The sequence below is a fragment of the Equus przewalskii genome, chromosome 14, assembly GCF_037783145.1.
Source record: "Equus przewalskii isolate Varuska chromosome 14, EquPr2, whole genome shotgun sequence".
Lineage (NCBI taxonomy): Eukaryota > Metazoa > Chordata > Mammalia > Perissodactyla > Equidae > Equus > Equus przewalskii.
Genome location: NC_091844.1, coordinates 55,221,302 through 55,237,915, shown reverse-complemented (window position 1 = coordinate 55,237,915; position 16,614 = coordinate 55,221,302). Strand labels below are relative to the sequence as shown.

The 16,614-nt window shown below is 37.1% G+C and overlaps 1 protein-coding gene across 16 annotated transcripts in view; it reads left to right on the top strand.

The window, feature by feature from the left end:
• MTA3 (metastasis associated 1 family member 3) overlaps window positions 1-16,614 on the top strand; it is a 187,320-nt gene that overhangs the window by 154,588 nt on the left and 16,118 nt on the right. For 9 of the 16 annotated variants that reach the window (XM_070574014.1, XM_070574013.1, XM_070574006.1 and 6 more), the window contains 4 exons: window positions 811-869; window positions 5,853-5,977; window positions 9,140-9,291; window positions 10,162-10,384. In XM_070574014.1, the coding sequence (XP_070430115.1) occupies window positions 811-869; window positions 5,853-5,977; window positions 9,140-9,291; window positions 10,162-10,384 (559 nt within the window). The remainder of the gene's footprint in view (window positions 1-810; window positions 870-5,852; window positions 5,978-9,139; window positions 9,292-10,161; window positions 10,385-16,614) is intronic. The other 7 variants (XM_070574017.1, XM_070574016.1, XM_070574008.1 and 4 more) reach the window with 1 other exon arrangement.

Genomic DNA, 16,614 nt, shown 5'->3' with positions numbered 1-16,614 from the left:
AAGGATGGTTGAAAAGTGTTTGAATAAAATTATTTCCAAAAACTTCAACTCTGTCTATAAAAGTTTTAAGTTGTCCCCCTAAATGTTTTTGTTTTCTCCTCATTGAGAAAATGGAGGATTGCCTTGTATTTTCGTTTGTCTTATTTTTAGATATGTACCATATATTATTTTCCTTCCCTATTTGCATTCGTTATTGTGTTGAGCAGTCTCTGGATTTGATTATATAATCTTTTTCCCATTCCTTTCCATGCATTTGGCTCCTAATTGGTTCCTAAAATCTGATGTGAATTCAGCCAAGCTTTAAAGTTTACTGCATATCTCCCAACATTTGAGGGTAAATGCTTATTTAATTGTACTTAGAATAGTTGCTATCTCTTTCTTTTGCATGGACTTTGGAAACTAATCACCTCTGAATATTTTTCTAAAAGCAGAGTATATGTGTTTTTTTTTTCCTCCCAGAAAGCAAAAAAGAAATAAAGTAGAAACTAAATTTGAAAAGTAAAAATGGTTGCTTAAAAGTCCTATTCATTCACTCATGGAGGAATGGGAAATGGAGTTGTTCATTGCTTTATTTTTTAAACCTGTTTCTAAAATGTTATTAAATCTTGTAGTTCTGTACCTCAGAATCTAGTGACTTTTCTTACAAATTACTAGGTTCAGAATATACACATGAAAGAAAAGCCCATCTTAAAATGGGAGTTTTTGAATTATGCTTTAATATTTCATTTTCTTCTGAATTTTTTTAGACGATGAAGTGATAATAGTTATTAGGCATTGTATGAAAAATATTTTGTCTGTCTTTTGAATTAGAAACGTCTAAAAGCAGCAGAAGCTGAAAGTAAACTGAAACAAGTTTATATCCCGACTTAGTAAGTAATGGAAATCTTTTAAAATATTTGTCATGGTATTAATTCTATCAAAACAAAATATGTCGTTTTGGTCAGTTTCAGCCAAATTTGAATTTCTTTGTGTATCATATTTTCTTCCACTACAAAGCATGAGACTTGCTTTCCATTAGACCACTGCAGTGATTTTTTTAGGAAGAAAAATGGCCTGTGGGAGAAACCCCAAATACACTAACAAAAGTACTAGAGGAAGAATGTCATGTATGGAACTTCTCTCAAAGCTGCAGGGAAAGCGTCAGAAACCTCACCCATGAAATTCTATTATTTGAAGCAAATGTGTTTCAGAAAGCTAGCAACTTTTGAAACTTGCATTGTAGAATGGGTTTTGTTTCTTAATGCACATTGCCCATTGGAGGTGCGTTGTTTATTTGATTGAGGGTTTTACATTGTTTGCTTGGGGGAAGGGTTAGGGAAAGTAATTAGAACCATACTTTGTAAATGTTGGATAAATAATGAATAGGTTTTAATAGTTTCAGATGTCTAGCATTCTGTCATTATCCTCTGAGTTTAGAAATCATTGTCAGATCAAAATGAATACCAGCTTTCTTTTCATTTGCTGTTTTAAATGAATTGTAATTTTTTGAGGTCTTTAGAGTTCCATCATTCATTTGTTCAGGAAAATTTAATTTATTGAGCACCATGTATATATAGTGCTATCTCTCTAGGGTCTTTGGAGGTTAAAATGAAATTTTCTGCAAAGTTCTATGTACTACTCCAAGATTTTCTCACTCTTTGAACTCAGTACAGTTGTCTTATACCTAGCCTTTTGTTTACGGAATTCTGATATATTAATACATATTTCTTACATATAGGAGGCCTTATAGACGATGAATTGCGATATTTCTAATCAGTATGTTATCTCAAGGCAGATAACATGTAATTTACAGGGTCAATAATTTTTATTCAGAGCTATAATGCCCCTCTGCAGAGTGGTTTCTAATATTTTAGAAAATTATATATTTCACTTGACTAATTTATAAAAGAGCAACTCCTCAAATAAAACATTGTTGTGTTCCTGTGTCTTAGATTTTCAAAAGCAAGCATTCCACTGTCTTGTACTTTGCAGCGCTGTTGTATCAAAGGAAAGGTGCATTTAACTAGTTTTCACCAAGTAACCCAGATAATTGCTGTTGTGTCTTGCACTGACTTTGGAGTCTTGATCTAGGTCCAAGACCAGCAAACTGGAGTCTGCAGGCCAAATCTGAGCTGCTGCCTGTTTTTGTAAATAAAGTGTTATTGGACAGCCATGTTCATTCATTTATGTATCGCCTATGTTTGCTTTCGTGCTACAATGACAGAGTTTAGTGGTTGAGACATAAATTATAATACCCACAAAGCTTAAAATATTTATTATGCCAACCCCTGATCTAAGTGAATGATTTTTGAAGATGAAAATAGAGTTTCTTCTCATACTTTTTTTAAAAAGTTATATATATATCATATATGTAAATAGAAATTATGAAGCTGTGTTATTGAGTTGGATAAGAATCTGAGTTCTTCAAAGAATTTCCCAGTTAACTCTGAAATAGAATATTTTAAAACAAATACTAGATTAAGAGTTATTTTATACTGTTCCTCTCTTGAGCCTGGCAGTCTCTCGTATGCAAAACACTCTGTTCAATGCTAGAGTAGAAAGGTTGAGAAGACAGGCTGTCTTCTGGAGTGTGCATTCCAGTGTGGGGAAGACAGACACTAAGCAGCTAGTCGCCTAGTGTGATGAGTACTGTGATGGAGAAGACGTTTTATGAGAATTTATATGGGGGGACCAGACAAAGTCGACATGATTAGGAAAGATTCCTTGTGGAAGTAACTTTGAGTGAACTGTAGAGGAGGAGGAGAAGGAATTAACCAGGTTATGGAGGCTTTCCAGGCCAATGGGATCCTGAGATGGGAAGGGGCAGAACATAGATAAGAGGCTGAGAGAAAGGCAATGTGGCTGATGTGAAAAGAGTGTGCGAGCCATGGGAGACTGGTGTGGTAGGCAAGGGCCAGGAATTTACCCATCTGATGAACAGTGGAAATGGATTTTAAACAAGGAAGTATCATGATCAAATTTGTACTTTAAGATCACTGACTATGTTTTGGAAAGTGGTTTGGGGAAGGGGAGCTGAGAGTGGATGTAAGGAGACCAATTACAAAGTTTTTGGAGAGAAAGAATGATGTAGCTTAACCTAGAGTTGTGGCCCTGGAAATGGTGCACTGCTTGGAGGTGGTTGACTTTTATGGGGGGGTAGAGGGGAGATTTCAAGGTTGAGTCCCAGGTTTCTGTCTAGCACAGCTAGATGGATTGTTGTGCTATTCACCAAGCTAAGAAACTGTGGCAGAGAACCAGGTTAGGTCATTTTGAGTTTGCTCTATCCAAAAAGAGGTGTTGATTATGCTGTTGGATATATTGGTCTTAAACTCAGGGAAAAGTTCTGGGCTAGAGATACAAATTTGAGCTTCATTAGCATGTACTATTATGTTTGAAACCATGGATGAGATTTCTTAGAGCCGTAAGAAAACAGGGCCTTGGACCAAGCATGAGGAAATCCAGTGTTTTATATATCAGACAGAGTATGATAGCTGAAGAAGGATAGCGAGGTGAGTGCATTATCACAAAAGCTGAGAGAGGAGTGCGTTTCAAGGAGAGAAATAGATTAACAGTGTCAAATGCTGATGAAAAATAGCCAAGGAGTATAACACCATAGACGTCATTGGTGGCCTTTAATGTAGGGTGAGAGCTGCATTTGAGCCAGGGAACTGCACACAGTAAAGACTGGCATCTCTCAAGAAAAGTGGCTGGGAAAGACAGTCCAGAGAGAGTGCTTGGCTTTGAGGGGTGGGTTGGGATAGAGTAATGGGAGGGTTTTTAAATAGGAGAAATGTGTTTACATGGTGACAAGAAGCATCCAGGAAATAGAATCAAGTGTACAAAGTTCTCAAGAGGGCAGGAGGTATGGAGACTGGAGCACAGATGAGGGGGAAGTTTTGGGCGTTAGATAAAGGAAGGGCAGTTTCACATAATGCAGCTTTAAAAAGTTTTTTTTGTATGTTTGTCTTACAGTAAAAGTTTATTCAAATGGTCACATTGATATTAATCATTTGTCCCCCGAGAATGAATCTGTAGGTACTTGGTTTTGCAAAATATGTTTTAAGTGAGTCACATATCTATATTCGGTCTTTGCACATTTATTTTCCTTTTGTGATTATTATAATGTTAGTGGTTTATTCAATCATGTAACAGTCTAGATTCAGTTGGACAACTAACTAAAGTTGTGTTTACTGTCCTTTTTTCAGGCAGCTCAACTGTAAATTTGTATTAGCTCTTTTTCAACACATATTTAGCTGTGGGTTAAATGTCAGAAATTTTCATATTCTGGAGAAACCTGCTGACATTATCGGTCATCTGATTCCAAGGGGCTGTCATTTCTGTCTATATATGGTAGATTTTTAAAGATCAGAAATGTTATTACATACCCTTGGAAAATCGTAGTCATTCTAAATCACTTCTTCATTTTGTATGTTTTCAACTGAAAACTATAAGAAGAGAAATATATTCTGTCTGGTTTAAAATGTGTTTTCAAAACCAATTTGTCTTCAAAATACATTGCTGGCACAGGTTAGAAGTGTAAATAATAGCCTTGTTTATAGAATAGGGACCTCAGTGCACACAGAGGTTAAATGGTTTCTTCTGGGATGGTGGTGGGGTGTCACCTAAGAGTTAGAGTAATAATGCCTGAAGGAAATTTTAGTTTGCCGTCAGGCCAAGTTTAATTAGGCTTTCACTGGGAAATGGAATTGTGGGAACGAGAAACAGCAAATGAGAAGTTCGTGGGCCTACTCTGTATTGAAACTCCAAGTGTCTTGATAGTTGTGAACTCTCATTACTTCAGTAGCCATGGGAAGGTGTAGTCTGCGTTTAGTCACCCAGCATTCATTTCTAACAAATAATTTGCTAATTTATTTTGCTTATTTTCTGTCTGGCAAGTAGACATGAAATCTTCTCTAGAATGAAAGCTCCTTGATGTCAGGCACTTTTATTTACTAGGCACCGGATAAATGTATGTTAAATGAATTATGAGTTTATTGAGGATATTCTTTGTCCACCTGTGCAGTATTCTTGGGCATGGCTTATAAGCAGGGGAGTTAGCCTACCCTAAATAGGGAAGAGCTAGCCGTGTTTGCACAGGAAGTATCAAGATAATCTGGGCTACATGTTTCTGAGGAATTATGGCCTCTGGGAAATTTGCCTATAGAATTCTGGTAAATGTCACTTTTTACCTCCTCCTAAAAGTTTTTTTCTTAAAGAGAAAAACCTCAAGGTACATTTATTGGTTTTTCTAATTTCGAATGCTATGTTATCTTGCTCATAAAAATTCAAAGGTAATAGAAATTATTATCACGAGTGGTCTGAATCTCCTGGGGTGCTGACTGGCCTCTGGAGCTGTGCCCTGTTGACGTCTGCAGTGTCTCTGTGGAGCACGTGGCTTTTGTGCAGGTCCTGTGAGAGCTGGTGTGTCGAGTCAGCAGCTCTCACAGCAGCAGCAGGAATGGGATGGTGGTTTCTCTCAATACAACACACTGCCCTTGGCTTAATTTATTTGATCCAAAAGTTATTTTATTTTTTCAGGAGAATCTATGATAAGCGATAAAACTTAACAACTTATGTCTTTCAAAAGCATCAGAAGGTATCCTAAGGAAATTGTATTTGTGTGGAGGAGAGATACTGCTGTACTTACTTTGTGAGCATCAGGCGCAAGAGATTGGTTTTCACATAGCCTTGTTTTGTAAAGGTGAATGGTTTGGGTTCATTTTAACACCTTACTTTTACCACTTTATTTCTTCTTCACCCAACATTGAAATGTTTATTTTTGTGTAGTTACGATAAATCAGTAACAAGATGTAGAGCCTTTTGCCTTGTTATACAAGTCATTTTTATCACCTCACTTTGTATTTCATTGAAAGCAGCAAACCAAATCCCAACCAAATATCCACCAGCAATGGCAAACCTGGTGCTGTGAATGGAGCTGTGGGGACCACATTCCAGCCACAGAATCCTCTCTTAGGGCGAGCCTGTGAGAGCTGCTATGGTAAGTTTTCTCCAGCAGAGCTTTACTTTCTTCCTTGAGGTGTGTCTTGGGTGAAGTGCAAGGAACCAGGCTGGCACTATGGGATGGGAAGTGTTGAGTAGCTTTCTCGAGGGTGCACAAGGTCAGTACTGCGCAGAGGGCTGAATAACGTAGCCTCAGAGTGGATAGGTGCCCATCCTTCCCTTCTGCCTGGACGCTAAATCTAGGCATTGGGTTTCTTTGGTTTGCTTCTGTGGAGTCCTGTGTGTGTTAAGTATTCCACAGCATTGTTTGCTAAGCTGTGTTCAGAGTTGTTGCTAGCTTTGTGCAAACCGTGGTCCCACAAAATATACCAAGTCCCCCTTTGGAGTTTCTCGGTACACTGTGACAAGTTAAAGGCTCCAGATAATTCCATAGGAAGGACCTGTGTGTGGATGGACTGCTATTTGTAGTCCTCAGACCAGGTTTCCTCAGAGCGCTGGTTTGGGAGATGCTGTTCTGTATTTGCTTTTGGCCTCAGGGCCCCAGTGTATTTATCAGCATTTATCCGTGTCAAAACCTATCAATCAGACACCAGCAGTATTATATTACATTTGTCCTGGATATTAAATTGGGTTAGTGAGATGAACTGTTAGGCAGTTGACACACTTTTTATATTTATTTAAAATCTCAAACAACTGTATAATCTCTAAATGAGGGCGTTGGTGACAGTATCATCTGTGTTTCCTTCCAATCCAGTCAAAGAGGCTTGGAGTGGGAGAGGGGAGGAAACTAATATTTATTAAAAGTTTCCTTGGGGCCTGCCCCGTGGCACAGCGGTTAAGTTCGCACGTTCGCTTCTCGGCGGCCCGGGGTTCACCGGTTCGGATCCTGGGTGCGGACGTAGCACCATTTGGCAAAAGCCATGCTGTGGTAGGTGTCCCACGTATAAAGTAGAGGAAGATGGGCATGGATATTAGCTCAGGGCTAGTCTTCCTCAGCAAAAAGAGGAAGATAGGCAGTAGTTAGCACAGGGCTAATCTTCCTCAAAAAAAAAGTCTACTTGGGGCCCAGTTTTTGTCCCTCACCAGCTCTTTGGGGGTTAGATGTAGCCTCCTGCCCTAAGAACAGGGGAATAAGGGACATCCATGGCTCTTCTCCATACTCCACACCAAGCGTCAGCATTTGAAAAGGCTTTTAAAACCAAATCATATAATTATCTTTCCTGAAACCAAGGAAGGGGTGTGAGCCAGACAATTGTTGACTTCACAGAAATAGTACATGTCTAAGCATTTTCTGCATCATGGGAAGCACAAAGGGAAACAATTTGTGGAAATCAGATTCTTTTGGTCAAAATTTTACATGGATTGCATCATAAATGTCTTTGAATTGGGAATTCTTAGATTTTGAAGTTGATTTATATTCACATGAAAATAAAAAGAATACTGCAGACAAATGGTGGTGACTTAATCTGTCTTGGTTTTGACTCACAAACCCTGAAATTTCACACTCCTATGTAGTCTCATATATCCCTTTAAATAATGATTCTGTCGTTTTTATGTGTGCATCACAAATAAGCAATTTTAATTTCATAATATTTATTTTAGAGCCTGTATTAAATAATCTGTCATGAAATGTATCTTAATATACACAATTTATGTTTATAGATAGAATTTGGTGTTTTCTATTTGTCATGTTTTATTTGAATTTGAGTTAATTATGTAAAGAGAAAGGCATTTGCTGACAGATATTAAGATGACATGTCATGATTAGTTTGGGGAAAATGTGTATTTTAAATATGAGTAAAATTTTATATTCAGAATCCAAAATAGATCCATGCCTAACATTTAGGATTCTTAAAATTTATGTTTAAAAAGAATCAACTTGACTTATTTTATTGTTTTTAAATTATAAGAGGAAAGGTTTTTAGACTGCTATTTGCAATGTGTCCTCCAAAAGTAATCCATAATGTGTGCACAGTATTATTCTCAATAAACCAAGAGGCAGTTTGACTGTAATGGTCACTATATTTTCTCTTTTTCACATTGGTTTGTGAAGTGTTTGTTGGTGCCTTGATGTGCTGTTTGATCATTTTGACCTGATGAAGGTAACTTAGAGATCAGAGGAAGAATATTCCAAGGCAAACTTACAGAATTATAATAATTTCTATATACCTCATTAACTTAATGTTTCAGCGTCAGTGTTTTCTATCTTAAATTTCAGATCCATTGTGGGAATACTTTAAATGTTATATGGCAGTAATTCAGACTGCAGAACAGAACCAACACAGACTTGCAGTATTTAGTTAGCTAAGTGATAAATCAACTGAGTTAGTAGGTTTTTTTTTTTTTAAGATTTTATTTTTCCTTTTTCTCCCTAAACTCCCCTCCCCTCCCCCGGTACATAGTTGTGTAGTTTTAGTTGTGGGTCCTTCTAGTTGTGGCATTTTGGACGCCGCCTCAGCATGGCCTGAGGAGCGGTACCATGTCCGCACCCAGGATCTGAACCGGCAAAACCTGGGGCCGCTGAAGCCGAGTACGCACACTTAACCACTGGGCCACGGGGGAGCCCCTGAGTTATTAGGTCTTAAACATGCTGTGATCTCGGGCGCACATGCTCACTCGATGTAGACTTACAGTCTTGGAAGGGATTCTGTTCTTAAAGGGAGAAATAGTAAAATAATTATTTTGTCTATTGATTAAAATAAAAGAATGGAAAACAGATGCCTGTTTCTGTCAGATTCCTGCCTTTGTTAATGGGGCCCCGCTGAGCACCTTAAACCCTGAGGTAGCTTCTGAACCGTAGGTTTGGAAACCTGGATTTAGACTTTAAATACACTAATAATACCTTTCTGATAACTTATTTCCAGAAATGTACACAATAGGGGATATTTTTAATTAACAGAAACTCCCTCCGCAGCACAACGTGTAATATGGGATACTTCACATAATAGCCTCTCTTAGTAAGAGCCACAGGCACTTGATGTGGATATAGAAATAGATGGTTTAATGAATTCTGAGTGTCAGAAAATATATGCATATACTAGACTTTAATGTTTGGCTGGTAAACTGGGGAAAGATAGATAACGTTGTAAACTGAAGATGGCTTTGGAATATTTTTGAAATATTTTGATTTTTTGTTTATTGCTGTTACAAATTATCTGGCATTCTTTGTTTTTGTTTTCTGTTTTTCCTCCATCTTTAGCTACACAGTCTCATCAGTGGTATTCTTGGGGCCCACCTAACATGCAATGTAGATTGTGTGCAACCTGTTGGCTCTATTGGAAAAAATATGGAGGCCTGAAGATGCCCACTCAGTCAGAGGAGGAGAAGTTATCTCCCAGCCCAGCTGCAGAGGTACATGAGCAGTAGGCTTTTTAGTGTTGAGAAATGTCATGTTTTCAATGGCTGAATCTCTCCTTGGAAACAGAAGTACAGTATAGGATAATTGAAAAACAAACAGCTATTTTTATAGCTAAACATAGCACCAGAGTTTTTAGGGTAGATGTGGAGAGAGGGGCAGGGACAAATCAGATTTTTTTAGATATTCAAAACATTGGTTTTATGAGATTACTCAGACAAAAGAAGAACAATGTGTGTGGGAGATGTTAGTGTAAATAGAGAGCTTACAAATTAAATGTTTTAATTGCTTTTTTAAAAAACAGTTTGCAACCTTTAGATACTGTTGAAAATGTGTCTTATTACCTAAAGCTAATAGAAATTGAACATTTTTTCTGCCCCTGGGCTGTCATAGGAAGGCCAGGAAGGTGTGGACTCAATCTTGGGGTGAACAACAGTTGAAATACGATTTTGGTAAAATTCTCACAGACTGCAGATATCAAAAACCTGTGTCTACCAGAGGGAGACTATTCCTTTTGAGTGCTAACAGGATCTGAGTATTCCTTCAACATTTTTATTTTTTTTAATAATCTAACCCCTTGACAATTTTTTACTATTTTGAATGTGATTTTGGATTGTTAAGGTCAATTTAAAAACAAAAGTATAGGATCACACACATACCTAGCCCCACCCAGTTTTCGTCTCTGTTCCCCATCTCCTTCCCCAAAGTGAACACTTTTTAATTCTCTCTTTTGGGGATAGTGTATTAAGTTATAGATGCCTCAGTGGAAGACGTAAAAATAACATTTTTCTTTAAGCATGATGCAAGTAGTGTTGTACTTTGGTAAGTTCTATTCTTTACGTGTATGTTGGTGTCTGAATTTGCAGGACCCCCGTGTTAGAAGTCACATGTCTCGCCAGGCCATGCAGGGGATGCCGGTCCGAAATACTGGGAGCCCGAAGTCTGCAGTGAAGACCCGCCAAGCTTTCTTCCTTCACACTACATATTTCACAAAATTTGCTCGTCAGGTCTGCAAAAATACCCTCCGGCTGCGGCAGGCAGCAAGACGGCCGTTTGTTCCTATTAATTATGCTGCCATTAGGGCAGAATGTAAGATGCTTTTAAATTCTTAACCCTATATGTTGTGCCTCTGATCATTTTCTCACTTCCCTCACTCTCTTTTTTTTGTTTGTTTTTTGTTTGCAATAAACATAAGTTCTTGTGTACAGCCTTTTATTTGGTTTATTTTTTTAACATTGTTTTTGTCTGCTGCCATTTGTATCATGCCAACCTGGGGAAAAAACATTGAAACCTCTACAGTCTTTATGAGAGAGTATTGCTCAGCAAAAGATTGGTGGGAGGTGGTCCTATCCAGTGGGGTTTGGTGATAGAATTGCCTAAAGAGCCCTTATTGAGGCACTCATATCTATAAGGTAGTGCCACCATATAATCCTTAAGGATGGTGTTATCATGAAACTCCATAATGGAGACATGCAGCGCAGTCTTACATGTATTCATTAGATTTGAATAAAATTTGCCAATTTAGACTAATTAGAAATTGCATGTCTTTGTAAATCTCTGATTTTCTCACGAACCTTTTACAATTATTGTAAAATATTATAGACATTCACAGTGCTTCATAACAAACGCTATGTTTATTAGATTAGTAAATTATAAGTGAATTTTAAAGTCTTTTGGGTGAATTTTCTGAAATTACACGTTTAGTTTTTACAAGTCAGTGTCTGAATTTGTGGTTGAGCGTTCTATTTGTCCACTTCAGTTTTTGTATCATAATCATATATCGTATATATTATCACATAACATTTACATAACTTTATCACTCTCATTTTCAACACATTCAGTCTTATGTTTCATTTTTTTGTTAGAACAAAGGTCATATGTACCCATGAATTGCGGACTGTTCTGTTATTACCATGCACCCCTGAGTGTGTCCATAATTTGTGTGTCAGCTCTGATTCTATCTAGTTTTGCTACTGGTAGTCACATTCCTGGCTAGCATGTTAGAGCCATGCAACAGTTTTCTGCTAAAGAATGAGAAAACTTGCTGTCTGGCTTAACGGATAGGAAATCTTAAAGACATTCAGTAGATGCTTTTTTTAAATCCATGAGATGAGAAGTTTCTTACAGGATGTTCCATTTTGATTTAAAGAGGGTATCCTTTTTAAAGGAGTGATGATTGAAAAACATTTTGTGTTTCTGAAGAGAATTTTCAGCTGAACCGTTGAAAGGCTTTAAAACTTATAGGTAAAAGCTTTATGAGAAGAAGAAAAGTGCTTTGTAAAGGGAATGGAAATCGTTAGTAATCTCTGAGTCCCGTGGAGGGGAAATTTAGCTACATTGGACTCATGTATATTTGAGAACTTAGGCTTATATTGAGGTTTTGTGCTAGCATTTCTGAATTCATGGATTTGTGTTAGCACTTTTCCTGGGTTCGTTTCCTGGTCAGGGAACCACACCACCTGTCTGTCGGTTGTCATACTGTGGCGGCTGCATGTTGCTGTGATGCTGAAAGCTACGCCACCAGTATTTCAAATACCTGCAGAATCACCCATGTGGACAGGTTTCAGTGGAGCTTCCAGACTAAGACAGACTAGGAAGAAGGACATGGCCACCCACTTCCCAAAAAAATTGGCCTTGAAAACCCTGTGAATAGCAGCGGAGCATTGTCTGATGTAGCACTGGAAGTTGAGAGGATGGTGCAAAAAGACTGAGCAGGCTCCTGCTCTGCTGTCCACAGGGCCGCTAGGAGTCGGAATCGACTCGACAGCACTAGCAACAGCAAAACTGATTTAAACTGCTTAGCTGATTTAAAACATCTACTTTTATGTATAATTTCTTAAGAAGAAGAATAAAGCATTTGAAAAAGAAAATGAATGAAATTCTTCCATTAAAATTGGGCAGGATCCATTACCGTCTTTGTTCCTCTGAATGGAAAAGAAAAAACCATCACCAACTAAATTTGCTGCCGAGGAAGCTTCTGTTTCCCATGGCTCTTTCTGTTCCTTTCTCAATTAATTTGCAAATTTTTATTTTGACTTTTCTTCAGTGAAGCACATTTTTCTGTCACCTCACTTTAGTATTTTTCTCAGTTGAATGGCCATGTTGCTAAAAAAGGGTCAAGATTAAATTACCTGTATTTTATTTGTACAAACATAGATATAATAATAAAAGAACAGAATCATTTGTTGTGATGAGAGTCAAGGAGCAGATTTTATTTGTATTTAGCTTTATTAGTTGAATCAAATTCTCAAAATAATTTTACCTTGATATTTAACATTATAAAATTTCAGCAGCCCTGTACTTGGTTATTTTTTTTCAGGCAAGCATCTAACAATCTCTTCCTGGCATGTAACTGATTCTTACATTATCTTTTCTCTTTTTCTGTGTACCTTGTTAGAATCTCTTCAGCAGATCCATTGATCTTGGCTTATTAGCAAAAAGGTTAGATGTTAATAGCCGGATGTCCATAGGCAACCATGTCTTGTGGTCCACTGGGAGTATATGGGTGCATTTTTTTTAGTAAGCTTTTCTGGGTTTCTCAAAGGCAGTAGTGATCTGGCCCCCCTAAACAAGAATGCAGTATGCAGTATGAATGTACTTTCTGATCAGGCGAAAGTTTATAATTCTAAAGATGCTAATGGATCACCAGCTCCGATTAATGCACTTTAAAATAATTCTTCATAAGATTGGAAAAGGAAGATAGTTTTCCCTGTGGATTTGAAACTTTTCCTCTTTTAAGAACTATAGAAGTTGACTCCTTCCATGGCTTTTGGTCTTGGCAGGACCATCACAATGGGTATCATAGCCAGAGTTTATGGGGTGACTACAGAAGAGGGAGGAAGTGGGGAGCTAAGGAGGTAAAACTCTCAGGTGGGAGAGAGCATAATCCTGACCATGAGTCCTTGACTTACACGTTAATCCTTATTTAGAGGAAATGGTTTTTGATTGGTTACAGCCCACTCCCTGGCCTTTATTTTCATTAAGAAGCCAGTATTAAGGACTGCAGTACAGTAAAAAGGGTAATTTTTGTTTGTGTGTGCATAAAATATCCTAAAGAAAATACAAGAAGTAATAACATCTTTGGGAAGGGAAAACAAGAGGCTGAGGAAAAGGTGTGGGAAGAATACCTACCATTGTTCATCCTTTTGAACTTTCTCAGTTTTGAACCATGGTAATATATTTCCTATTTAAAAAAGTAGTTTACAAGCAAATTAGTATATAGTAATATACTATATACTAAAACATGTTTAAAAATATATACGGATGAGATATATATAGGGAAAATGATTTTTTAAAACCAATTTCTCCAAACACCTATTTTAATAATATACCTTTATATGTGAATATATAAGTCCCTGCAAAAAGTTACTGACATTAGTAGAATGCCTGAGCCCATTCTACCATATAGATAGTGCTTATTAAAAATGGATTGGTAAACCAAAAACCAAACATTGCATACTACCATGTCCTTAACAAGATTTGCAGACAACATGGTTTAAATGCAGCATCAAGTTTCAGACAGCTTGTCTCTTCTCCATCCCTCCCTCAGTAAAAAAGCCAGATGTGATAATGATGTTCCTCCTTTGTTACTGCCATCAGACATTACCTCTGTGTTACCCGATGACTTCGTCAAAGATCTGTAAACACCCGACACCTGATGAGCACAGGATTACTATTTAAGATTCAGGATCCTCAGAAATGAAGTTACGTAGAAGTAGATATATTAGCAGCATTCCATAGATGAAGCTCAAGTGCCTAGAGAAGTGGATCAAAATGACTTATCTGACACCTTGGTAGGTAATTAGGTGGTTTCTGAGTTGATAACACACCAGACTTGAATGACAGTGCCATTCCCCAGTATGAAGTTCTTCCAGAGGCACCTGGAGCCATTTTTTCTGTTTGAAGATGCTAATTCAACTTCAGAATTATCCCGAGGCCCTGTATTCTTAAGAAATATGTATTTTATGAGTTTTTCTAGGGATTTCTCAGCAAAGGTTAGTTTTAGTAATTGTATAAATGTGAATACTAAGCTCTAACATTAGGAGACAACAGTTCTGGTTTATTTTTGTTAGAGAGTTTAATAAAAATTTGCTTTTGAACAGATACTTTAAATTCTTCTAAAGGTACAAAAGTGGTTACAAATCTTATCTCCACTCTCATTTCTACCCTCTTCAGAGGTAACCATTGTCATCAGCGTCTAAAGTATCCAGAGAGTCGCTTTGTATCTATAACAGCCTAAGTAGGTGTATTCTTTTTGTTTTTGTACGATGTTAGTCTACAGTCATTGTTCTGTACCTTGCTTTTTTACTTAAGATATCTTGGAGGCCATTCCATACCAGTACCTTGAGAGCTACCTTCTTTTTTATCAACTGCATAATTATTTTGTACTTTAACCAGTTCTCAGTTTTAGGTTGTTTAATCATTTTCTATTGTAAATATCCTTATTCAGACATCATTTCATACTGATGTGTGAAATGTGCATGTGGCTTATGGGATAGATCCCTAAAAATAAAACATCTGGGTCAAGAAACGTGCATTTTGAATTTTGATACTCACTACTCAGTTGCCGTCAGAAAAACTATGATTTACACTCCCACCCACAATGTCTAGAGAAGGCCAATTTCTCTAGAATCTTGCCAGCAGTGTTATCCATCTTTGAAACCTGTGACTAGTTGACAGGTGACATGTAAGTTATATTAGCTTGCATTTCTCATTTTGAATGAGATAGAAATCTTTGCATATATTTGAAAACCATTTGTCTTTCCTTTTCTGTGAACTGTTTTTGCCCCTGGCTTGTTTTCTGTTAGAAGTCTTATTGACTTGTGGGAACTTTTTATATTTTAAGGAAGTTCTCAATCTGTGAATACATGATGCAAATATTTTGCCCGTTGTCTTTGACTCTGTTTATTATGTATTTGCCAAGTAGGGTTTTTTCAAATGTGATTGAATTTATCAATTTTTTATAGCACCTGGGTTTTGTGTCTTGCTTAGAAATGCCTTTACAATTGCTATAAGAAAATTCTACAGATGGTTTTATTTCGAAAGCAATCCTCAAAGCCCGTGTGAGATGTTTTTGTGAATTTTAATTCAGTGTGTACTTTTTTCAGTTTTTAAATTTTGTTTCCCCTGCTAATATTTCCAAAACGTTTTAGAAAAATGGCCGTGCATTGCAATAGAAGTAACTTTTTCCAGGTTGACCTCAAGGAGGTGTAAATCATCCTCTAGAAAACCAAACAAATGTGCCTTTTGCTCAGCTGGGTGACTTGAGTGGCATGCAGACAGTCTCTCTCTGGGCATATTCTGATGCCTTCTGGGTTCTTGAGGCGTTTCTCAGGTTCCTTTCTTTATCTGTGCACTTTTAATGCATATTAATGAATCATCGCTATTTAAATAGAGTTAGGTGAATAATTTGGCAGTGGGAATGACTGACAAGTGACCCTACTGGCCTGGTCTTGAGTGCAGACAAAGATTCCTTTTAACCAACTCAAGTGTGGACCTGATAATCCTATGTTTATGATCATTCCCTCAGGGCAGAATGTATCTCCCATTTATATTCAGTGGATATCACTGAATGGCTGCAATTTTTACATTAAACAGTGACTAGGTAATCTTAACACCTTTCATCCTAATTTTTTCATGTTTAAGACTGATAATTCGTGCCACCAACTACTTTCTTTATAATGAGGCTAAGTGAAATATGGATCCTTATAAAGAGCTTTGATCTCCTACTCAGGTGCTCTGTAAATTGTCACTTGGAACATCACATAATTAATCCTACTGACTTAATGAGAAATTAAAAGCAGAGTAGTATAGTTTAAAATGAAATATCTTCGGGTATTGTGTTGGTAACCTTTTTGCTGGATTTGTTGATTCCTGTCAAGGTGATGGTTATATGGCAGTCCCTCAATTGCAGGCACATTGGCAGTTTTCCTTTGGGCTTTATCGACTGGAATAAAGAGGAAAATTAATCGTATTACTAGTAATACAGCAATTGCCTTTGTCCAAAATATTGAGGAAATAACCAAGGTGATATGTTCAAGCTTTGTTAATAGAAAAGAGAAAATTTTCTCTTGTTCTCATCCCAAATAGAACTTGAATTTTAGGTGAATTAGTGATATTAGGAAGGAATTATTTAGTATTAACTCACAGTGATTTGACGGGTGTTGTTCCTTGCAAGGATTGGGCTGTCTTTTAATGTTTATTTAGATTACACCTCCAAAATATGCTTATTATATTACCGCCTGTATCTTCACTATTATGCAACAATAGGTGAAAAGCTTCATTGCTTAGTAATTTTTTCCCCTAAAAGAAATCAGCTG